A 26472-nucleotide genomic window follows, 5' to 3' on the forward strand; every position below is an offset into this window, starting at 1 on the left:
ATGTGTAAAAAGGGACTTGTCAATTTGTTTACTAATAAAAGATTGACAAAATAAAAAACATGATGTTGACTGTGCGTGTGTGTGTAAAGCTTCCCTTAAATTACACTATAAGACCGATGTGTGCATTACGTGGTTCCTTTAGAATACACATAGTGTTGTTAGTGATCAGTTGTGTAGTACAACCTGCAGTCAATTGCATAGCTATATATATATATAAAGTTGACACTTGAGATACATATTTGGCATAGGCAGAGGGCTTTTCACTTCACTTATAGTGCTAAGACTGCAGACTAGTCTCAGTTACTTCACATACAACACTAGCTTCACACTTGACCCAATTTCTACTGTAAGTTATTCAGTAGTTTAGTCTGACTTTCCATGTTGAACTTTAAAAGTCACACACCTTTATGAAACATATTCGATGCTTTACAGTTAATGGGAAAGTGAGATATCTTGATCAATTAAGGATCCCGCTGAAAATAAAACAAATTAATCTGTTTTATGGTATTCATTTATCTTAACACAATAGTTCCAGTAATGTATATCTTCTATCTACTTTTCAATCCAGAAAATATATGTGTTGTATCACGATATCTTTCATCACCCTTTGCCATAACGTTATTTTATTTTTTAAGGGAGATCATATTGTTTATTTCAGGTATATGTACCATTGTCTAGGTTTTGTGTATAGTAGGTTGTTTCATGGGTGGAAAATGTGTTCAGACCATTTTAGTAAGAAATAGAAACAAGTCACAGTGAAAATGTTCTTTAACGCTACCACTAAAACTTGTGATTTCAAAAGCTTATACAAAATGTATTACAGTAATGAAAAGTACAGTAATCATTGTGCAATAATGTTTCACTATTATATGTGATGTGTTTTTTTTTTTTTTAAATTCATATTATGGCTGTAATAATGTGTATATTGAATGTTGCTGGTATAAGTTTTACCACATTTCAACTTTGAGAAATGCATCATATTCTATAAAGTCATGTTTGTGTCACTGTCCTGCGAATCATGTATTTCTACAAAAGTTTTCCTGAGCTTAGAAAACAGATTTGTTTTCTCCTCTGTGTTGCGATAATGCATTTTACAGCTAATTCAGATAAGATGAGATAATGCCTTTATTGACCCACAAAGGAGAGTTTTGCATTGTTGCAACAGCAGCACAGTACAGAGCAGAATAAAGTGCACTTGCAGCAAACGATAAATAGAATAATCAATAAGTAAATAAAAAATAAACAATAAATTTAAAATCTCAAGTCAATTATTTACACTATGCATGGAAAGAGTGGATGTGAATGGGTGAATAAGTGGCCTAGTTGACAGTGCTGATTGTACAGTCTGACTGGAACAGGAAGGAAAGATCGGTAAAAATCTGTCTGTCACACACTGAGGATGGAAGAGGCTGTCACTGATGCTGCTCTTTAGTGCAGACAGGGTCCTGATCAGCCCTGCAGTGGACAGACCGATCGTTTAGGTTGGATGCCAGCAGTGCCAGATTGAGGTACAAGCTAAATAAACTACAGTTTAAGGCCTCACAATCTGCAGGGGCCTTAAAAAAATTCCAGAATTTTTTTTTTTTTACTCAATGTGTTGTCTTAAAATTACATTTTTGCAAATCATCTATAATTGCCTTGACTAGCTTGCAGAATTATAAGTGATATGTAATATTTAGTATTAATATTCCGTATGTAAATAGCCTATAGATAATTCATCAAATTATAGTGTATATAATTGTCTTTAACCCCTAAGCCTAAAATCATCTGCCTGGACTTTTTGTCTTATTTGGAGCATAAAAAGGTAAAAAAAAAATGCTGTAAGTCATTTTGCCGATCTTTCCAGAATGAAATCATCTTTCTACACAAGATTCATTTAGTTTTCCCTAATGTGGAAGCAATATTATGACTATTTCTAAGCCTGATGGCAACAAATTGTTCCGGAGAAAGATCATTTTCACAGCTAAAGAGAATAAAAAATGAACTAAGAGTAATTGTGTCTCAAGAAAAATTGTCTGCGCTTAGCATCATGTGCATAGATATCTTTTGATGACATAATCAATGATTTTGCTTTTCAAGATAGAAAATGTTTTAAGTTGTAACTTAGAGGATTCTGTAATTTTTGCGATTTTTGCAGCACAATCTTTATAATAATAATGATGGATTAGATTTCTATAGCACTTTTCATGGGACCCAAAGCACTTTACATTATTGGTCCATTAATCATTCGCTCTCACATTCACACTCTGGTGGTGGTAAACTATGTTTGTTTCCACAGCTGCCCTGGGGCAGACTGTTGGAAGCATGGCCGTCAGTTTGCACCAAACGGCCCCTCCGACCATCAACAAACATTCATACGCATTCATACACCAGTGTGAGTGACACTGGAGGCAAGGTGGGTGAAGTGTCTTGCCAAGGACACAATGGCACATGACTAGGACAGAGCAGGATTCAAACCGCCAACCCTTCAGTTATTGAACAACCTATGGGCTCTACCTGAGCCATGGCCGCCCATTAATTATTGAATATTATTAATAAAAATTAAAAGGCAATGTATTTTCAATTTTTCATATCATTAAAAGGCATATATATTTAAAGCTTTTGAGATCAGCTGGTGTATTATAAATGGGGTCGGGGCCTCAGGGTTTTATATAGTTTAGGGTCTCACCAAGTCTAAATCCGGTCCTGGATACCAGCTTTGCCAGGATCCTTCTGCCCCACAGAGTCCAAAGAACAGCCCAGGACAGAGCTGGACTTCCTGATGACTTTATCCAGCTTCTTCCTCTCATTCTCCATGATGCTACTGACCACAACATAGAAGATGTATGATGCCACTATAGAGTTGTAGTGGGTCCTCAGGAGTGCCCCCTTTACTCCAAAAGTCCACAGTCTCCTCAGGAGGTAGAGCCTGGTCTCATTCATATGTCATGTAGTGTTTTAAAGAGTTTATGTTAGGAAGATGTAGAATTTTCTCAGACTTTCAAAATCAACACATTTGGTCATCTGTGGTTAGAGGATAAAAGAATGTTATCAGCAGACTAAAGCAGAACAATACCTCTGAGACATAGGAAAAGAAAGATACAACACCACATAAAGAGGAAATACACTAGTAAGATATATGCCAAAAAATTCAGATTCAGGCTACTTTATTTATCCCAGGGGAAATTGAGTACAGTTACTCCAGGCAAGTATAAGAAAAAATAGCAGGGAACAAGTTGGAACAAGCGATGTGTACAATATATACTAGACAAAATTATTAATATGATAAGTAAAAGAAATATACACAAATACCAGTTACCCTCTGTACGGATGAGTGCGAAATATTGTGTGTAATTACATGATTATAAGGAGGAATTATACAGTCTGATGGCCACTGGCAGGAACGATTTCCTGTGCTGTATGGTACAGTATTATCATATTATTTGATATCTTCATTTAATTTTTTTTTATTTTTTATTTTTTTAAAAATAATTATCATTTTTTTGTTGTTTTTACCTTTAAAAATTAGTTTGAAGTACCTTTCTGGGTATTTTAGGTAAACAACCAGGTCAATATATAGCTGAGAGACTTTTTGAGTTACCTCTACAGGGTAACAGTTGATAGGTATAGTTGACATTTTTGCTGTTTTCAGGCCTAAAATCAACATAAACATAACACTACATGGCATTTTTACAGAAAGATTCTTTTAAATTGAGTAAAATTGAAATTGAAAGATATTTATAACGATATTGTAGTAACACTTTTGACATAAGAGTACGATAAATACACACTTGACTCACACACTACTTTACATTAAATAACTAAGAAAGAGGAGAAAGAACATATCTTTGAGTCTTGCCAGTCGCTTCTTCAGGAGGAAATGACATCATGAGGAGCAGGTCATGTGATTTGGAATTAGCACACTTCCTCCAGAAGTGTTTTTGTAATGGGTAACTTAGTTGAAAGTGTTTTCTCGGACACAGATACAATTTGTTATTTTCCATATAAAATTTGATATATTGCCAAAAAAGAAATATCTGTCATGATTATTTCAACTTAATAAAAAGAACACAATCAAAACAATTTTTGAATAAGCTCATTTTATTATTGTTTAGCTAATTAGAAGGTGGTTGTTATTGAATTCGGACGGTTATTTAGTTGACATTTTAGTTGGTCTAGTTATTAATGAATTATTTATTAATCGTTTATTGATAAGCGGTTATTTCCGTAATTAAATAATTATTGAACTTTTAAAGACATGGTCATAGTGAACATAAAAAAACATTATTGTTATTAATATTATTATTATTACTTTTAATAAAGATGTATGCAAGATATAGCCCATGGACTTCAAGTCCCTCAGTTATATATTGACCCAACCATTACATCCCTCTAGAATTGTTGCAGTGCTACACCGTTATGTATAAACAGTATAATGTAACTTTAATTAAATCTATATTTAACGATCCAGATGTTTCAGAAGTAGTAATTGATTGCATTAAATATTTACTCTTTTTTTTTTTTTTTTTTTTTAAACATTATAACCTTAACTTTAAGCATAGCAACGACCCCAAACAGCAACAGATGTGCGCCAAAACTGGAAATAGAAACTAGAAATATCCCCCCAAGGCACCACAGCTGGATCTAAACAACTTTTATGAGTTGCATACGGTGTAGTTTCACCGACACAGGTAGAAACATAATATATGATAGTAAAACATGATAGGGACCACTTTATTGCAGAATGACGGCTTTCACTTTTCATACTTATTTTGCATGGCAAGCATTTGGACGCAGAGCTCATCCTTGTGTGGTAGTATTTTGACAGGTTGTGTAAGTTTTCCTTCAGTAAAGAACCTGAAGACTTCCTTGGTGGTCCTTCAGCCCTGGATGCGCCCCGGTCTCACCCTGGTGTCACCCATCACCCTGACACCCTCCCCGCTGGGTGGCTATGCAGAGGCAGTGACGTCACCAGCCTGTCTCTCACTCCCTTCCTGCTGCATCACAACAGCCGTTAGTAGCTCGCGTAGCACTAGTGACCGGGGGCCAGTATACCCACTGCTAATTCTCTGAGTAAATAACTATATTGACATTGCAATACTCAACAACATCCGAACACGGGGGTAAACGACAGGAACTGGTTGCAGTGCGATAACCCCGCTCCAGCTGTTGGGATATGGCCAGGCCGGAACAGGTTCTGCTCTTGGAGCCTCAGCACGAACTGAAATTCAGAGGTAAGAGAGGAGGGAGGGCCCGGCTCGGACGGGAGGGGGGAGCTGCTTCTGCCAGCGGGGTTAGAAAGGGGGGGGCGGCAGACAAATGTTACGGTAACTAAACCGTGGAGAGGCTGCAGTACACATTTTTACTAAAAGCACCACAGGAAAGGAATAAGGCTGCTCTTTAAGGACGGCAGGTCAACTGACAGCTAGCTAGCGAGTTAGCTAGCTGGATTAGCTTCCGACGGCTAAGCTAGTCCGGCCCTGTTGTACATATCTGCTGCAGCAGCTGTTCATCAAGCATTTACAACTGCAAGACGCGAAGCTTGTATACACTAGGAAACAGCAGGCACTGCAAATATGTGACAACACAATTGCCTTCCAAATTTATAACCTTCTGTATTACACATAAGCTGCAACATCTTTGGCAGGTCTAGCTGCTAGCTAACATTAGCTCGCTCTCTGATTGGCTGTCTCGCTCTGCTGGCTAGCCAGCTGTCATTTAATAACTTGACAGCTCACAGGACGGAGGAGCTGGACAACCTCTGCTACTTAATATGTTTTAGCTACAGGTCATCAGCATACCCACAGCCCCCTTTGGTCGCTAACAGACATTTGAGAGGAGATCGGCATTTGGCTGCAGGATGTCACGTTGCTTTAGGGCCTGATAATGTTACATAAACACATATGGTATTATTGTGTCTGTTTTGCAACAGATTATACAGAGATCATGCCACGTGTTAAAATCTTGCACCTTGTACTCTGGAATTAAATCCTAGCCAGTGGTATTTTGGTTTGTGATTTTTCCAGACACTCAAAATACGCTTTAAATAATCAGCAGCATTGTAACAAAAATGCCTCTGTTTGCCACAGAACATATTGAGTTTCATTACAGTCAGTATAATGAGCAACCCAACAGCTCCAGACTCCAACAACCTACACCAAAAACAGAAAGACGACAAGCCAGAAGTATTATAAACTGTGAGTTTACAATAGCACTAAACCTACGGTACTTGTAAAAATACCATTACAAAGAGCTTTACAACAATTACATAAAACACAATGATAAAATAGGCAGTTGTGTATTAAAAAACACACAAGCGAATGGAATAAAAACAATGGTACTTCAAACAAAACAGGATTAAAAACCATAAATAAAGCACAATGTATATAATATAAAAGACAGGTGTTTTATAACTTGAAATGCAAATGAAGGGTCAAGTACTGACCAGCTCAATAATTAAGGAGAAAGGAAAGCATAATTAAAAGTGTATTCAGTTAGTATAAGGCTGCACATCTGATGCTCAAATGTACAAATAAGGAAATGCCTGTTTAACTTGTAATATTTACACTGATGCATGTCCCATAGCATGCACTAACACAGAGTACACAATGATACACAGGGTTGCAGTGTCAGATGCATCATCGGTTAAATGCATAACATATGATATGTGGAAAATAATGGACAGGTCCTGAGGTGAAAAGTTCATGATACTCTTTTTATTTTCTTTTTTTTTTCCCAAGTTTTCTTTTTTTTCACCACCTTGACATACAGAATGTACTATGCCCAAAACAAGAAACAAAGAATATGTGTTCCATCTGTGGGTTAGGGCTGAACATTAAACTATCTCAAAATCACAATATTGGCAAGTGCAATACCTGAATCGCAGGGTCTGCAATTTTTTGATAAAGGGACACTCCATTTTAAGTCATGCATTGTAGTAGTACAGAGAGGCTGTGTCCTACAATTTTTAATCTCCAGACGTAGGGGAATATTATTATAGAAATCGCATCAGTATTTATTTATTCATTTATTTATTTTTCAATGAAAATGAAATCCAAATAATCTCAATATTATCATTTTGATACGATTAAAATTAAAAGTCATTTTTATATTTTACTTATTGTCAATAAGTCCCACCAAAACCAAAATTGATCTTTGACAAGTGTGAGGGCGAATCTCAGTTTGATATTAATGTATGCTACATTTCACACAGTAGTTTATAGATTTGTCACAAAATGTAATTCTGTAGTTGAGTGGAATTCCAGAGCCTTGAATTTTGATCATCGGATTTAACTGTGACAAAACAAAAAATGTTTACCAGTTTTAACATTTGACTGGTAACTAAACATGAAGCAGAAGCACTGTTTCTATGGGCATATGTAGATTGATATATGCTGTCCACTGATTTTAAATAGCGATGAAACATTTGAGGTTTTCTGTTAAACAGTTCAAACAGATCAGTACCAACCAGCTAAGAACACCTGTGGACATATGCAAATTGTTTTATGCAAACATATGCAAATGTGTTACGTTAATCGAACAACAAAGCCTCCTCAGTACTTGGAATTCAGCAATACCCAAATCACATGCCTGTACTCAGGCCCAAAGTAATATGTAGGCATGCAATGTGGACTGTCAGAAACTGTGTCTGGCAATAGCAACTAGTTAGGCCTACACTCAGACCATCTGTCAACCATATTGTCTAAAATGTGAGGGACTGGACTTTTTCATTTATAATTAATTTGCTCCTTCTTCTGGGGTAATATTGAATAACCTTTACAAAGCACCAGCTCCCTTTTCTGTCTGCTTTTTATAATGTATAGCCTTGAAAGATGACCGCCTCAAACATCAGCCCTTCATAATAGTTTTTAACTGTAGTTTGTGGTTTTCTTGAGTTGGACGCAATCCTGAAAAACTTTCAGGAAGTAGTAGATCAGGTGTACAGTAGCCAGTGGCGTGAGTTCTTTTCATTAAAAGCCTTTAGAGTCAAGCCAAGTTTGTGAGGGTCTGAATTTCCTCTCTGTCTTTGCTCAACGGGGAAAGGAAGTGTCAGTTGCTCTGGATGTTTGCTGAGCCGAAACTTTATCTTGAATCTGGTATATGTGCTAATTCTAAAATAGTTCTATGTTTTCAAGTGTAGTGAGCATGCCTCTTTCAGCTACCAATGTTATGCTCACCATAACAGCTACTGCAATTACCTAGATGGATTTTGATATATTAGCATTATGTTACTCTTTCAGTTGTGACTTGGAAGTTGATTGAAACTTCATTGGGTCAGACATCAAAATTGTGACTCTTCCTTAAATATTTTCACTTGTGAGCATCTTGGAAAAACATCACAAGACTTTTGATCTTTCATAGTGGTTATCAACCAGTATACTTTAGATTAGATATGATGAATGTAGTTTCAGCCATTTATTTGGTTCAGCTACATTTTGGTCTCTCTTGATGGACCACAAAAGTTTTCTAAATGTCTAAAGGAATTATTTAATGTAATTTTAAACATTATTTTGAAATGTTCTAAATGAAAATTGTATTTCATTTATGTGGCTGATTTAGTAGTTAGTGAGTAAGTTATGTGGGTATTGGCATTGTATCCAGTAGATTCGGGAAGTCATGCGTCATTTATATATTACTATAACTTAGCGCTGGTCACTGAAAAAAACTCATAAGTGACTAACACTTGCCAGTAAACTCTCTGGATACATTTCTTTATGGAATTTCTGGAGCTAGAGCAGTTTTTTCAGAGCTTCATAAACCGCAAGTCTCTCTGGTACAGGAGCAGAGAATGGATGTGTTTGAAATTATTTTCACCCCTGCCAAGGGCTGTGACATCAACTCATGACCAATTGACACTAACTAACAAATCACAACTAAGACTTTTCTTTCCCCGTGGCAATCCATATCTACATTAAGCAGTTTGTAGTTTATTGTACTACAAGTTGATGTTTATAGTACAAGAAGACTAGTGGACTTTTGGTGTTGTCAGAGGTCTGTGTTTTCTGAATGCACCTCTAATGCTTTTATCTCTAGAGCTTGAGTTCAGATCAACAACCCCGGTGGACTGTATAATTTCACGTTGTAGCAATCTGGCTCATTTTCTTGCCGAATCTGTGAGAAACCTCTTTTGCTTGGTCACCATGCCCATAGTGCACTTCATGACAAAATTGCCGAAGAGGCCAGAGTGACATTTCGGTTTGTTAAGTAAAAACACAGACTGTGTTTATGATGGAGACATCGGGTTTTACAAATTTAGATAAAAAATTGGATGAAAGTTATAAACTGCTTTAATATCAGCGTGTATATATAGCTTTATATAGACACATACATATGAATACTTTGAGAGAATACTTTTTTTATGTTCATGATCTTGGTGTTAAAGTCTTTAATGCACCAGAGTTAAGTCATTCTAAGCAATTCACTGCTTTTATTTATATACACATCAAGAAAAAATACAGAGGTCCAGACAACGGGGACCTCAATGGTGTGTACATCCATGCTACTGCCCAATGCTGCATTTTAATCAGTTTATTTATTTATTATTGGGCAGTTATTTTATACAAATGAAGCACTACAGATCGATTAGCAGTTTAATTAGATATTTGTTTCTCTTGTTACTTTGTCATCAGAGTGTTTTTTTGTATTTTTGTTACAAACAATTGCAGCTCTTGAGGTCCCACCCCCCTTGGTGAGAACCACTGTTTCAGCTAACTTAAATGTAAAAATATGTTATGTACAACAAACACAAAAGCTTCATCCATGTCTGATATGGTGACAGTTTTATTTTGCCTTTAATCCTCAATCAATACAAAAATCTAGTTTCTTCCTCTTATGTTAATCCCCTCTTCTCACTTCCTAGTATGGACTACCTTGGTTCCTTTCCCCTGTTTCCTCTAGTCCAGTGGTTCCCAACCTTTTTTGGCTTCTGACCCCATTTTAACGTCACAAATTTCTGGTGACCTCAGACATTCAAAATGGAGACCTTTTTTTTTTTGCTAAAATTAATTTGTTATTGACCATGTAAGAGTTAGCTATACTATGTGGCAAATAAACATTAATTTTAGATGACATTTAGGCTATATAATGTATGCTATTATGGATGGAGGCAGAAAGCCAGGTTGAGATTACTGCACAAAGTGAGAATTTTATTTTCCTTGGTCAGAATATGTACAGTCAGTCCAGCTTATATTTACAAGGCTGCAAATTAATACTGAACAAACAATAAGTCAAAGTATGAATTATGAAAGAGCTGCAGCATCTTAAACCGGGCCACAATGAACATTTGTAAGATAAACAGTACCACAGTGCTTCAGTTTCAGCTTCACAGTTTGTCATGTCTTTTATGTATTGCGACTGTCTCTCTCAACTCACCCTATATTTTTTATTAGTAAGTTTTTCTTAATTTTTTATAAATTACTAGAAATTTCAGGTGACCCCATTTGAATTCCAGGTGACCCCACATGGGGTCCTGACCCCAAGGTTGAAAAACACTGGGTTAGAAAACAAAAGAACAGTTTCACAAGATAACAAAAGAATCATATGAATGTTTTTTTCAGCAGAAAGACAATGACATTTCCGCCTGTGTTAGACCTACAGTCTGATGCACTGATCGATAATGGGTACTCCTTGAGCTGACATTTTCAGCTTTAATCAGTTGCTACAGTTGTCAAGGGGCCATCTTTGCGTGCTGGCTTGGCACTGTCAGTCACTGATAATCAGGAGGAAATAAGGAGAATCTAATTTTCATTTTCTTGTCATAATTGTTCTTTTTTCTCACCTCAAGATAACAAAAAATCATGGTAATATATAGATAATGATGTAAAATAATCCATTATAGTTAAATAATCCATTATCACCAGAAAACAAATTTTGTTGTCTGGAAATAATGGAATAATCAACTTTTGATCTGAGATAACTGAAAGCATGGCAGTTCTCAGCTTCCATGCGCAAGAAATTTACCCTATGCAGTGATCCTGTCAAAAGTGGTCCACAGACAGTAAATTACTATTTCTTAAATATTTGATGTTGGGGTTTAGTGGTAGTTTTTTTCAGGGCCAATTGCCATTCGAAATAGTAATAATCATATAGAACAATTACTAGGATTATGAAAAGATATACCAGTGTGATAAAAATGAAACATTTTAGTGTTAGTTGTGAGAATAACTAGACTTCGTTGAGTTGGCTATTTCAGGTGAAAGTAACCAATCAGATGAACCATGCTGGACAGAGCTCAACAACAACAAAAAAACGAAGCTGCTGCATCATAGCCAAAGTGGAGCATTTTGAAATTTCTTTATTTAATCAGTTCTTGGCTTAAAATAATACCAAAAAAGATCAGAATTGATCTTTCTGTATTTATTTTTTGACAGTTGATAGTAGATCCACAAGAGGAGAAATAGATGTCATGACACAGTAATGGCTCATCTATGCTCTATGTTGGATACACATGGAGCCACCCATCTGTCTTTTGCATCCATTTTTGCACACTTCTGCCCATTTTCAGAGACCTTATGGATGCATACCCAAACAGAGCAAATGGAGCAGTACTGCCAGAAATCATGGGGGCTGTGTTGAAAACTTCAAATTTCTCTCATTGGTAATGCCAATGAAAATTATTGACCGTTGACATGCCTCAAGGTGTTTAACAGCCTCACAGACCACCACCGCCTGTAACATTACCTCCAAATGTGCCTCTTTCTCAGTATCAGCATTAGTAACGCCTCCTCTGCTGCTGCTGTGTTTAGTATCCTTAACTTTCTTCTTTTTCTCTCAATACACTCTACCCTTCTTATTGGTATTTGGCCAGTATGTTAATTCAGAACAGCGCCTCTGGTGGATTGATTGCCAAAGGCTTATTTCAATGCAATGGATGCATGGAAGTATAAATGCAGTAATGTTTACATCATTTGAAATGCATGCATCTATTTTCATAGGTACATAGAGCATAAATGAGCCCTAAAGTTCTCTATGAGGAACATGATTGGTAGCCTTAACTGCTTGACTAGAGGCCAAAACAATGACAAACATGCCTATGCTGACTGCAGTAGTGTCAAGTGGGGTGATCCAACAAATCCATGTAACCGCTCTGGTTAGTCCCATGTGTCCCCCACCTTCTCTTTCATATCTTCATCTTTTTAAGGTCCCTCATCCTCAACCCTTTGCTGTGGCATTTGCCATAAGCCTCATCTGCATTATTGACATACTGTATCTGTGCAGCTTAATGCATCTGGCCAAGTGAAAGAGAGATGTGGTCTGCGTTAACAGTGAGGGCTGTAAATAGTTGAAGCCAACTCCAGGATACGTGTTGATCTTGTGCATTAACAGAAGATTTTTGGATTTGCTCACTGTTTTTGACATTGATATGAAATGTTTTTCCTTTTTTTTGTGGAAACAGTGAATATCAGTAACAGCCGTCCTGTTGTAATTTAAAGGATGATGCTGTGATGCCCAGTAGTCCACTTCTAACAGATGTGAGCTACTGAAGTGCAGTATTTGGGCCTGTAATGCAAGAAGCAGATTTGATTTATTTTTCTTGAGGACAACTTCCAGTCAAATGTATTAAAAAACCTGCATTTGTTGAATTGGCAGTAAACCCAGTTTATCCAAGTGTCTGTTCAAATGAGGAAAAATGTGGCAGAAGCTCCAACTTGTGGGTAATAGATTAAGTATATTATAATTAAAGTCACATCCACTTAAACTTTAATAGACCACATTTAAATGTGTTAGCATACATGTCACATTTTAATAGGCTTTGCCCACTGGTTTTTCAATTTGTCTTAGAGTCTGACAGACCTCTGTGTAGTATGATTTTTCATATATATTATTTAAAAGCAGTGTTATATATTGATCACACATTGTAAAATTTGGTGTTTTATTGTGACAAGGAGAGTCACTTTTAATGATAATTAAACAAGGTTTAAAAGACATTTGCGTGCACTTGCTTGATTTAATGGTATGTTAATTTGAAGACTGTGGTATGGTGTTTGCCAGTGGCTTCTCCATCTGTGTGAGAGTGATAATGTCTTGTCTTGTAACTTTATAAATATGTTGTTTTCATTGTCCACCTCTTTGCTTGTCTTCACAGGTCCGTTTTCAGACGTGGTCACCACAAATCTCAAGCTCGCCAACCCAACAGACAGGAATGTGTGCTTCAAAGTGAAGACAACAGCGCCGCGCCGGTACTGTGTGCGGCCAAACAGTGGCATCATTGATGCAGGCACTTCAATTAATGTCTCAGGTAAACGGCAAGGTTTATTTGTTCATAAGGATATATGAAGATGTTTTTTTGTGATGAAACCAGGGTTAATTCATTTCCTCACACTGCAGATTGTTACCTCCTGAGTATCCTGAAGGGGTGATTTTTTTTTTTTTTTTTTTAATAAATAGGCAGTACTCCTGTCGTGTTTTGGAGTATTTTCTCGTACTCCTGCTTCTGTTCTGGCACACCTCATACCCAGCCATGCACTATGAGGGAGACAGGTACAGGCTAGTGTTTCCAGACTGTGCCACCTCTGCCATTTACAGCCACAGACTCATTTTACAGTCTACCCTATCTGGTGTCAACAACTGCAAACTGTGTCAGTGGGGCCTGCAGTCAGCAGTGAATGACAAATCAGCACAGTCCACTTTTTCCGATGCAATAATTTTTCACCCTTATTAGACTGAATAAAAGTCACAAGTTTGAGTCTTGTGATGACTGCTGCTTTTCTGAGAATGTAGTCACTACAGACAAACACTGTAGTATTACCAAAGCAGTGCATTTAACAGGATAAAATGTAGCTGTGGATTGATATCTTTCAAGTAGTGTAGGCATTATCTTCTTTTAAATGTGCAGTCATGTTTGCTTCTCCAGATACTGTAACTCACCGTGGCTTTATGTAATTCCTACTCGAGCTCTGACCACTTTCCACCTAAACAGAGACGTATCAGCCCAAATTAAGGTTTGAAAGGGCATTTTTAGGAGCCTTTCCTGAGTATATCAGCAGCACATTCTAGAAATTCTTATTGTTGTGATGCAATGTTGTAATTTTACACAAATTCATTTATCTGGCTGCTTTAGAGTAAATTTTTTGTACTCTTTTTGCATATCTTAAAATTATTTTATTTTTTTTAATTTTGTTTTTTTTTTTCTTATTTTGTTATTTGTGATAAACTGAACAATTAAGCACTCTCTTATGTGTTAAGTTTAAAATTCTCCCCCTTCTTAAGGTAAATAAATTCTTTAAAAGCCTCTTGGATTAACTGGACAATGCATTTTCACATAGCTGAAAACAGGCCTGTATTTCTGAACTCATGAAAAGTTGACCTTGTAAAGATACTGTACATGGTTCTCACAGGACACTGGTGCTACAGACATATGCTCAACCATAAACATAAATTATAAACAGCAGTAACATGAGTCCAAAACATCATCCAAGTTTTATGACACGCTGAGAGCTTTGACTTGTCACACTTAAAGTACATTTTGTTGATAATACTTGAATGCAGAGCGTACAGAACAGTACTTTTTTATTTCAGCAAAATATGAGAAAACTTCTTCCACAGCTGAACTTTTGTTATTGTCATGTAGATTATTTTTTTGCTTTAGTTTAAATAAGTGCCTTGTAGCACATTTTTATTTGTCTTTGAACACTTAAGGCTGTGAAAACTGCTGCTTGCTAAATATATTGTAATTTTGTCCACTAAACTCTAGCCTCCATCTGAAAATTTAGCCAGTGATTTTTAGCTTTTTGCAGCTCTGCTCATCTATTATCACATTTCGGGCAGTGAAAAGGTTCACATGAACGTTCACTTCCATTAGAGCAAAAGGGAACAGTCTGCCACAGGATACCTTACAAACTCATGATGTGTCATTTGCTGGCTTAGCTGAGGATAGATTCTGCTTTTGAAGCTAAACCCAGCTGAAACTGTATATGTTCAATGTAACCATGACCACGGGAATGTTGCTGAACTGAATTGGTGTTGCATAGCATCCAGTGGAAAAATATGTGGCGAGAATGTTTCAAAAATCATTGTGTCCACAAATCTTGAGCTTCTTTGCCAGTATGTGAAAAGTCTTGCTGACATACACTGGACAGGTTAACCTCTGAAGAAGGCAGAGAGCGAAATACTACACCGTAAAAAAGAAATAACAGTTTTGTTGGAGCTTATTTTAATATTTGTTATGACCTTATATTGACGGGACTTTGTTATTACAGTGGGGATTTTGCTGTCCCAAGTGACATTTGTGTCTGCATGAATAGACATTAATGTTCATATGACACGCATGTTGTCTAGACCAATATACAAGAACTTTACTCTTTACCTCTGGACAGATTTTTAGGACTGCTCTTGAGCTCTACCATGGTTTTTGATTTCTCTTGTAAACGTCAGGTGAACTGTCTTGGTGGTTTTGGGATTATTTTCCATCCTGAATCAGTCTTGCAGGTGAACAGTCAGTATTTTTCTTCCTTTTGAATGATATTAAACTAGATGTACCTCAGAGAGAACAGTCAGGAGTGTGTGAACCTGCTGCCTTGAGAAGCCTGAATATCAACACGTTTTATGACAGTTTCCATGTTGATGAGTTTTCCCTCCAGACTGGTATCTCAACCCTGGTTGACTTCACCCTGTTCCCCCCTCCCTACCAGTGTTGTCTCAGTACATTTGCTGATCTTTGATCAGGGTTTTGGATTGAGTAACAATGAACAATGGTCAGGGTGTACCTATTACATGTGAAGTGCTGAACACTGCAGCGCTTTTAGACCTGTTCCAAATTTTCATCTGTTCACATAAGTATCCACTTGAAACAATTCAGAAAATGGTTCAAGAAATGTGCTTATTACTTAAAGCTGAAGAACATTATGAAAACTTAAGCCATGTCCCTGAGCCAGTTTCATTAGTACCATAGGATGTTGTCATGTCAAATCCTTGTGGGTTTGTATTATGAGCAAAACTGACCATTGAGTCGGTCAGGGATGTCAAACTCATTTTAGTTCAGGGGCCACATTCACCCCAATATGATCTCAAGTGGGCCGGACCAGTAAAATAATACCAGTGAAAAAAGTAAAATTACATTATGATAATGTTTATATCTTATATCCTTAAAAATCTGAATAACGTAAACAACTTGAAATGTCTTAAGAAAAATAAGTGCAGTTTTAACAATATTCTGCCTCAGTTTATCAGTTTATCATTTACACATGTGCATTACAACTTACATAACAATTACAAATACACAAAACATTTATTAACAGGTATAATATTGATGAAATTGCATTGACTTTTCGGAAGACATTTCCCATTGTTTATATTTCTTCAGGTTATTCGCATTTTTTGTAAAAGGTTAGTTTGTTAATGTAAACATTTTCCTGTAATTTTACTTTTTTACACTAAAACAAAGATAAAATCTGCAGTTGTCATTATTTATAGGTTATTATGACAGTATTTTTCTGGTCTGACCCAAATGAGATCTACTTGGTTTATATGTGTATGTATGGAACCTGAAATAACATAATTTTTACACTATTGATTAATATCTTCAGTGTAATTTTTGCATTTCACAAATTCATCCTACGGGCCAGATTGGACCTTTTGGTGGGCCGGATTTGGCCCCTGGGCCACATGTTTGAAACCTGTGGAGTAGGTGAACAAAAAGATTTAGGTGTGTAAAACAATGAAAAACTCAGCAGTTTAGTCCAACAATCATTTCACTACAGCTGCAACTATGCTTACTTATGTAGTATTTTTCATGTAAAAATACATTTAAAAGTGCTTCACACAGTAAGATGTGAGCAAGATTAAAACAGCGCACATGCCAGAAGGTAGGAGACAAATTATTCAAGGATTTTTTGTAATAACCAATTGTGTAGTTGGAGTTCCTTGTAATGGAAATGTCTTCAGTTTATTTCTTTTTTTTTGTATTAATAATTTCAGTAAATATCTATTATTATTATTATTATTATTATTATTATTATTATTATTGTTCAGTCAAAACAAGACATTTGCAGTTTGAGAATTTATTTAAAACAATTCTCAGCAACATTTCTTACCAAAACATAAATAATTCAAGCAAATAACAGATTTTTACAACAATTGAATTTATTTTGAATAGACCATTTATTGCAGCCTCACATTTAAAGCCATGTAACTGTTTTTATTATGTGTTATTATTATGTTAGAACAGGGAGTAAAGACTGACCTCTGTAAGCACTTGAAGGTAAATAGTTAGTGGTAATTCTAATGGGAGCATCTTGTCTCATGAGACACCATTAATTAGCAACAGGAAAGGAAAGTTTTCTTACCTCCCTCTCTCACCCATCTAATGGTTCCATTCATCATCAACAAGCAGGCAGCCGATTACCATCCTGCTTGACCATGTTGACTACAATTAGCCTCTGTGAGTGTTATAAATGATTGCCCACTGTGAAGTACAAATACTAAATCATGCCATTATCGTTATTATTATCATGCCAAGTAGCCTTTGTTAAAAAAAAATGTGTTTAGAGGCTGTAGATCAAAGATGATATATAAATCATTTTTTCTCCTACTGTGACTGTTTTTTTTCCAAATCTGGCATTGGTTCAGGACTTTTTTACGTTATTTATGCAGCTCAAAGAACTTCCATGCTTTCCTGCCTCCATTCTCTGGTATTGTCCCCTTGGACCTGAAGTAGATGGCCATGCAAATTGGGTCTGACTGAAACAGGACGTTCTCAATCTGTTCATGCCGTCTGTTTCTGGTTTGCGATATTGAACTGCCCTGATTGCTGTAATGGTGCACTACATCTCTGAGGTTTTCCACTCCAGGGAGAACTGGCATGTGCCATATATGAAAACCATCCTGATAGCTACAACACTGGCTTTGAAATTAGAAGGTAATTTATTTCTAATGGAAGCTGAGGAATCAGGCAGGCTTTGCATATACATAGTTTGGACTGGTGTCAGAGTATGCCTTTGATTTTCCCTCAGCGAAGTCAATGGATCAAAAGATCATTCATCAATAGACCTTTTAATCCCCTTTACATGACCAGCACCCATGCAAACATAAGAAAATGATCAGTCTTAGAGGGTACAAATCATGGTTACAGCTTTAAAATACCTTTTCAGTCATTGGAATGACATCAAATAACACACTGCTGACTGAGAGCAGTGATGTGGTGATGTGTTTAAGCACTATTCCAAACCAACACCTGCTTTCTGTTAGGGTGATATGTAATGTTAAGATGAAAAACAACAGGGTTGGAAGCTGTTACAACGATTACCCCCTGGGGTATTTGTAAATCCGTCAGTGTTTCGCCGTCATGGTAACACGGACCTAGAAATAAATCATATACACCACTTTTTCCAAGTGGCAACGGTAAGCTGAGAGGATCAGATCCTAGTTTACTGTTTGACAAATCCATGTGTATTTGATACTCACTAATTCCTCTTTAATCCTTGCAGTGAGCACATTTGAAAAAAGGGGAGAAAAAGATGGAAAATTGCTCACAAAGAGATTTTACTGGTATTTCATAGCTGTTTGTATTTGGAGCTAATTTTTCATTGCTGAATTTCACCCACAAATTTGGGTTCCTTCCTGTCCACTGTATTTTGGATGACACTAAACACAAAACACTTTTTTGATACGTTCTCCTCAGACAGGGAGTGAGACTGAGGTTAAAAAAGAGGAGGAGGAAAAAGGAGGGAGTCATAACACTCTAAAACGAAATGATAGGACTTCCTTTTTACAACTTTCGTAACTGCCAATTTATGAGATTATTTATGACTTCCCTTTAGATTTATCCCATGTTTTTTGTGTATTATTCACCCACATTAAATAAATAATGATGAGGAAAAATATTTATCTATACACACTTGAGCCTACAGTTTTGCTGGAGTTTCAATGTAACAACTGAGAAAAGTCATCATGTAATCCTGTCCTTTTCTGTCTTACAGTTATGCTGCAGCCATTTGACTATGACCCAAATGAGAAGAGCAAACACAAGTTCATGGTGCAGTCCATGCTAGCACCTCCTGACATGACCGACATGGAGGGAGTGGTGAGTATATACCGACCTTTCAAACCCATTTGTCACACTTCATCCATTTTCAGTTTTAGCAGCACTTACAGAATATTTGGAAATGTTTGACTTAAAAAAAAAAAAGCGTCATAGTGTCTCAGTCAGACCCAGCCCTTAATACAGCAAGAAATACAAATCATCCAATGTGTCTGTAAGGAAAGAGGCAACTCCCAGCTTGGATGAGAGCCTGTGTCACAATTCCTACACAAAACAATAAAGAACACAATGAGAACAGTTACGTCATAACAGTGTGTGTGGTCTCAGAGTCATCCTTGCTATCTCACATTAACATAAAGTGACTCATAATTAAAATGACAAGAAGTATGTGGAGTATTTATGATATTATGACAAATACGCACCATGAAGCATATATTCACATGTACAGTCAACTTGAATGATGGTTAAAAGAGAGATGCTGCTCTGAGGCACAGCCTGAACTCCAGTGGGGTATTGCACAAGCCTGTGATTAAATAGGGGGTTAGCAGACTTGAGGGCAGATTTTTGAGGTGGGGATGTAAGAGGAGCACAATGGTGGGAGACAACGCAATCCTGTTCCTAAACATTTTTTTTTTTCCATTGTTGTGGACATGTGGACTCTCAACAATGCACAGAGCAGATCTCCTTGATAATAGTGTAGTTGTTGATAAAAATTTTAAAAATGCAAGTTGACTAAGAGTACTATTGTTCAAGTGCATCATGATTTAATTAGTTTCTGGTAAATTAGTGGAACACAGTGGTTCTCACACATACACTGTCATACCTGGCTATTCTGAGAAATATGTTCTGTAGTAGTTTGACCTGACCAAACATGGTATTGGCCATGACTCAAGAATTCATTCACTAGTTTTTAATAAATTTCACAGAAAAGTGAAAAAGAAATGATAATATGATGGAATTGTGACATTAAGTGTCGTTAAGAGTCGACTTTGCTGAGACATCAGAATGATCTAATAACTTCCATTTCACCAACAAACAGACTTAACACCTTTTACTGAATTACCTCAAGGTGTTAACTACATGTATAAGTCTGGACAGACATATGAAATGCAACTTCAAGGTTTTTCCCCAGCAGCATTTTTTCCACAGCATCTTAGCCAAATGAAAAGGAAACAAAAGTAACCTGAATGTTTTCTGACATGTTTTGCTGTCATGTATGGTCACACTAGGTATATTATTTATTTTCCTATTTACTAATATTTATTAATCCAATGAGATATTATTTGTATGAAATTACTTTGCCGTTGTAAACTTTACTGTTTGTGCTCTAGAGTGAGCATAGCCTTTTCATGTGTTCCTTGCCAATATCTTAAGTTTATTGTGAAAATCTGAAATCTGTTATTAATAAATACTTAAATAAAAATGAGTACAAAATTTGTTGGAGGATGCCCATGCGCCATAATCTCTCTGCTGCGATCAACACAATGGAGCCCATGAAAAACCTTTGGAAAACACTGAATTTGGTGCAATCTACTTATTTTTTTCAGTATTTTTTGTTCAAGAAGCACCATGCTGTCATTTAGTTTGGCTGCCAAATGAATCCCTTGTCTTGACGACAGTGGGCCATGAAGCGTTTTTCCATATTATTTTTCTGTCTCTCCAGTGGAAGGAGGCAAAGCCAGAAGAGCTGATGGACTCAAAGCTGAGGTGTGTTTTTGAGATGCCAGTGGAGAATGAAAAAACGGTAAGCACATGCTCTTCCTTCCAATTTAATTTTACTTCACCATTTAAGATTTCACAGGGCATGGAATAAGGAATGTTTGGTCTCATTACTTCCTTCCAGCATTTTCAGCATTACACTAATTGGTCTAAGCAGGGTGCCACCATGCATTTTTAATGGTCAGTTTAGCTTTCAACATACACAATGCTGCTGGTTTTTCTGTTTGTCGCATTTAATCACCTCTTCATCCCTTTTTCCATCTTATCCTACTTTCTCGCAGCTACAGTTGTCTTTCTCTTCATCAGCTGTTGTGCATCAGCAGCCTATCAGAGGGCCACTTTCGCTCTCACATGTCTGTTATTTTTGTTGTGGTACTTCCAAGACCCCACACAGCTGTAGAGACATTATCTGGTCAAGACACAAGCAGAGGCTAGTGGCTTTGAGATCAGTGGGGGGTAGAAGGACCTGTGGTAGTTGTTTTCACTTCATTATGAGATGTGGGATACATACACACAGGGCCCAGTCAGCACTGTGCACCACAGAGTCCGATACACAGAGATAATGCTGATAGAAACCAGCTTGATCCACTTATGAAAGGCACCCCTGGATGAACTTACTCTCAAAAGTAGAGATAGGAGCTTGTGTGGAAGCTCTGTGTTTCTGCATAACTCTGTGTGTGTATATGTGCATACTGTACTCTATATAAAAGTCTGCAGAGCTCCCAAAAGTAAAAATCAAAAACCACCTGTGTCCCAGCCAGGCTATTGGTCACAATTGCCATGGAAACTTTTAGTAGAAACAGTCTACCCAGTGTGTCGTAACTTGTCCCCTTGTAACCCACTTACAGCACGACATGGAGTCCAACAAGATGTCATCCAGCTTGCTGAAGTCAGACTCCTCTGTGTTGCCTCCGAAGTCAATGAGCTCCACCCTTGATGATGGCGAGGTAAAGAAGATCATGGAGGAGTGTAAGCGGCTGCAAATGGAGGCCCAGCGGCTACGGGAAGAAAACAAACAGATCAGGGTGAGTTAGATGATGAGAGGACTGAAGGTTGCCTTTTTTCATTTTCTTCATGTCATTAGTGGTTCGTGAATCCACAGCTCATTAAAGAATCACTGTGTGATTCGCAGTGGAGTTACAGTGTTACTGGTCTTCACCATGAGTTAGTTTAAGACCACGATAAATTATACACTTGATACAAATCACACATCAGTTTATCGAGCCGTCAGTCACAGGTGTCCCACAGATTCTTGAAAAGTCTTAATTGAACTAATTAGTCTAAGCATAAGACCTTGATTGGCCTTAAAACTTTCAGAAGTTGTAATGTAAAGATATGGAGAATAGGCTTTAAGAGTCTTCTTTTTTCTTGAAATTACACACAAAGTGCACACAAAACACCTGTGTCTTTATTAAAACTTGCCTTATTCAGGGTGTAAGTGCAGTTTGGAGGTTGTTTTCTTAGACATAAGGAGCAGGACTGAAAAAGTAATGATCCATCCACGGTGGAAGGAAGGAAGGCTTTCCGCTACGTGATTTAAATATTAACCTTTACTCCAGGAGTGTACTTCCAGTGAGTCAGTCTATCTCAGTGAGTTAACTGAGCACTCAGTGTGCTGTTAGAGGCCCTAAGTTTGCTCTCTCTCCCTAACCCATACACAACCTATCATATCTCTTTCATAAAGGAGTACTGCAAGTGGAACAGGTATGGTTTTCAGCATCTTGGCTTGTACATCTGACAGGTGTCATGAAAACTAATCAGTGTGGAGGAAATCATTGTAGTTATGTTGTTGTTTTTGTATTTTTTAGTCTAACTGGTATCAGGAAACTAAAATGGTTTTTATTGTTGCATTAACATTAAGCTCAGTTGCCGGTGTGCCGTTTTAAAGTGGTTAAAATCAAAGTAATCCTAAATAACTGGTTGAATTTTTCCCCCTCAGTTTTGATTATTGGATAGCTGGTCTTTAATTTAATTCCGGGTAGCATTAAAAAGCATTTATAACTCTTTAATCAAACTTCATGAACCCTGCAGTCAGCCATATGAAACCCATACATTAAAACTTTATTTTAGTCTTGGCCACATCTAGCTCCAGGCTTAAAACAAAGACAGAGGGAATTAGTTATTCCACTGAATGAAGGATGACATTTTTTTATCTTATCAAAACGAACTTATGAGATCACTGAACACACAAAGTCAGATTTGTGTCTTATGATTGGTTTTCTACTGATTAATGTTTACAGTCAAGATAAGCAAATTAAATGGAAATTTGAGTCATAAAGCTGTACTTCCAGATGGCATTGTGGTGTCCCCCGCCCTTGGACATATTTCTTTAAACAGAGACACTAACTCAGGATTAAAGTTTGCAATAAGTGTCTCATATTCATAATCAGCTACAGATCTCAAGGTTCAAAGCTCATAAGGCAATTGTGCAAATTAACGAGTGTGCAATCAATCAAGGCAATCACTGAGGTAGGGTTTATTTAGTGTTTTGTAAAGGTTTGGTTGAAATTGAGTCACACACAGTCAAAAGAGAATCCTGCTCCCCTGAAACACCGCCACCTCCCCTTCAAGTTCTTGCCAGAAGCAGAAAGACTGTTTGGCTGCTCCTGCAGCTGAGATTAAACTAACAGAGAGCCCCCCACCCGCTGCTGGGAAATGAAGTGTGTTAAAGCCTGGCGCCTTTTGCAGTCCTCAGGGGTTTGGGTCAGATGAAGATTTAAACAGATCCTCTTTCTTTGAGCTAATAAATAAATGCTGCCTTATCTTATTGACTGATGTGATCACCATGTTGTCTTCATTTTTCTTTTCTCGTCCACTTCTACATTCCTTTATTTCACCATCCACACACCTCACCTCCACACTTTCCTCTTTAATCATGTCTTTTTGTTTTTCTTTTACCTTCCCGCTATCCCCACTCCCTTCCTATCCCCACTTTAGGAGGATGACGGTTTCCGGATGAGAAAGAGCAATGTGATGTCATCTCAGCACGCATCAGTTGGCATGAAGAAAGAGGAGGGGTTGAGCGCTCGCACAGTGGCGCTCATCGTGCTGTTCTTCGTGGTGGGCGTCATTGTGGGCAAATTGGTCTTGTAGAGTGCAGCGCAGATTGGGTTGGCCGCAGCATGCTTTCGGGGGATGAAACAAACACAGGATCTGGGATTTTGGATCAGAAATGCCATATCCACTGGGCGGGGGGTGGTACTAGTTTTGATTCAATTTCATTTATGTAAAAAAAAAAAAAAAATCAAAGGTAATGTATGAGAAAAAAGAAAACCGATTCTTCATCTTATGAACAAACCTACCGTTACAGGTCTTGCCTCTAAGTAATCATCACATAATCATTCTGGCCCTCTTCCCAAAGTTTAATGTATACAGGTGAGCGGTTCTATGGGTTTGGGTAATGGAAAATTAATGATTTAATGCTAGTGATTCCTACCAATGGATTTTCTAACACCGGTGAGGTAGTGGTGCGACTGAGTCAGTTTGCAATTGTGCGAATGTCATTTTAGTGTACTGTTGTTTCTTTTTCTAAATGACGGAGGCCAGAGTCTATGTATATGTATACGTAAAGCCCCCACTGTACAGTATATCCAGGTATTCCTTCCAGCTAAACCCCCTTTAAGGAAGGGATTTACCAGAGAGATGATCCAAACAGTCGGGGTTACACACAGGGCTATCAAACTGACTCCTCCAATCAGAGGCTTTGTAAAATCGGCTTGTCTTTGATTGTAGAACAACTTTGATCAGTGTATGAAACACTATACCATAGGTATTTTCTTTCCTTGTGTCCTTTTTTTCCACTCTACCTTATTACCATCACCTGTCACTCAATGCTCACTGCATCCCCGGTTGTCAGAGGGGGATGTTTTATTGCATGCATTCACAGAGAGTGTTGCATCTGGACTTTTAAATCTAATTTAATTGCTTTTATAATGGTGATAGTAATGTCATTTGGCTGTAGGTTTGCACAACTACATTTTCTGATTTTATTTCTTTGTGTTTTATTGCATTTTTATGATTTTAAGTATTTTTTCTTGTTAGGGTTTAAGCATTTAAGAAAATTGCAGCTACCTGAAATGAGCTCCAGACGTAACATTAGATCAATGTTCTCCAAATGAAAGCCTTGCCTTGTGACCTATTTGGGTAAGTTATTCTCAGGCCAAGATGGAGGTATATAGATAGAGGACACTGACTTGCATCACACATAAACACAAAGCATAGTAAGGAACCACAAATTGACAGAATTTGCATGTATAGACAAATGGTTTTGTGTTTGAATATAACAGTCCTGTTGGACAAACAGAGGGCCTTGGCCTTTCCTGCTCTTTTTTTGTTTTCTCATATTTTCCTACTGAGCCATACATTTGTTAACATTATCTTTTGTTTTGTTGAGGCAAATGTATGTCAGAGAACAACTGAGTGTTTTAAGAGTGTTTCAGCTGCCTGCTCTCCATTTACCCACTGTTCGGTGTCCAGTTTTGGTGTTTGTTCAGCATTTATCCATTGCTTTTTAATGTTATATCCTCACTGCATTTGAAGTTGTGTTAATTTAAATGCACTTACGTTAAGAGTGTCACTGTCTCCCTGAAGCATACGTTATTTTATTTTATTTTATTTTCTCATGCAAAGGAAAAGGAAAGCTTACAGTATAGCTATAGCCTCAAGGGACCACATTATGACACTGTACTGTTCCAGAGATGCTGATTTTTTTTTTTTTTTTAAATTAAAGTAAAACAAAACAACTCTCAAATGGTTTAATCTCCAAATGTTCATACTGTGGACAATTAATTACAAAGCATGGGAAGGTGTCATTCTACTTATTATCTTAATTGAGAGAAATTATTTGGTTATGTTTCCAACTTTCTCCACTTAATAAGTGAGTAGACAAGAGGCGCATATTCATTTTGTTAAAGCAAAAGACAAGAACAGTGAGATTCACTGTCATTAAGTGAAATGTAAAGCAGTGGATTTGACTGGTAGGTAAAGACGTATGGATATGAGCGTTTGTTTCCACTGTATCTCTGTCAAGTTGTTGGGTTGAGGATGACTTGCTGCTTAGAGGGAGGGCAGAGCAGACCTGAGCTACAGTCCCATCCAGGGTTATCAAACCTGGGTCATGTAGTACTTGCAAACAATTATTCTTGTTCACTAAATGCTGGTTGGAGTATCATGAGGTTTTACACACGGGAAATATGTTAGATTACCATATTTTACCGTTGAAGAGAATTTAATGTATCACTGTCCTGCCTTGATGCAGTGGAGCCCACCAGTTTGATACTCCAGGTAGGATTAAATAAACAACTATAGTTACATGTAAATACTAACTGATTCAGGCCCGGTTTTAAAACACACTGCACTGACCTGTCATGGAGTCTCTGACCATCACCGTGATCAATGTAAGCAGTCGGGAAACTGTTTTGTATGTATATAAATAAATAAATAAATAAATAAGTCTATCTGAGAAGAAGATTAATATTCCTAGTCTAGTAGTCTCTGGTGTATAAAAACAACCCAACCTGGTTGGACTATGTAGCATCTTAATAAATTAAATGAATAAAGCCCCTATTTAACTGTGTGAAGTCATTTCCTGGTGTGCACACAGGCAACACAGGGTTTCTGTGGGTCCTCTGAAAGTCGAAAAATGCAGTCTGAATTTTATGCTTCAAATGTCATAAATAGGATTTGGGCAGCAATTAATGATTACTTTGTTTTTTGTTTTTTTTAAATTTATCTTTTTTTTTTTTTTTTTCAAATTGTTGGTCTATAAAATGTCAGAAAATAGTGACAACTGTTAAGTG

At 37.1% G+C, this 26472-nt stretch overlaps 1 protein-coding gene across 1 annotated transcript; it reads left to right on the plus strand.

The window, feature by feature from the left end:
* The first annotated feature begins 4961 nt into the window (after nt 1–4961).
* On the plus strand, nt 4962–26239 carry vapb (VAMP (vesicle-associated membrane protein)-associated protein B and C). Its single transcript, XM_030134383.1, has 6 exons — nt 4962–5213; nt 13064–13216; nt 18894–18997; nt 20619–20699; nt 21523–21699; nt 23612–26239. Exons 1-6 carry the CDS (start codon nt 5156–5158, stop codon nt 23765–23767), a joined length of 729 nt encoding a protein of 242 aa, XP_029990243.1. The 5' UTR covers nt 4962–5155; the 3' UTR covers nt 23768–26239.
* The last annotated feature ends 233 nt before the right edge of the window (nt 26240–26472 follow it).

This window comes from Sphaeramia orbicularis, chromosome 5, assembly GCF_902148855.1.
Source record: "Sphaeramia orbicularis chromosome 5, fSphaOr1.1, whole genome shotgun sequence".
Taxonomy (NCBI): domain Eukaryota; kingdom Metazoa; phylum Chordata; class Actinopteri; order Kurtiformes; family Apogonidae; genus Sphaeramia; species Sphaeramia orbicularis.

Bases quoted from the DNA above. Each gene is read 5' to 3' on its own strand.
- vapb (XM_030134383.1), top strand. From the start codon at position 5,156: ATGGCCAGGCCGGAACAGGTTCTGCTCTTGGAGCCTCAGCACGAACTG. The intron at 13,217-18,893 runs GTAAACGGCAAG...TCTGTCTTACAG, and splicing joins CACTTCAATTAATGTCTCAG to TTATGCTGCAGCCATTTGAC. The intron at 18,998-20,618 runs GTGAGTATATAC...CTGTCTCTCCAG, and splicing joins TGACCGACATGGAGGGAGTG to TGGAAGGAGGCAAAGCCAGA.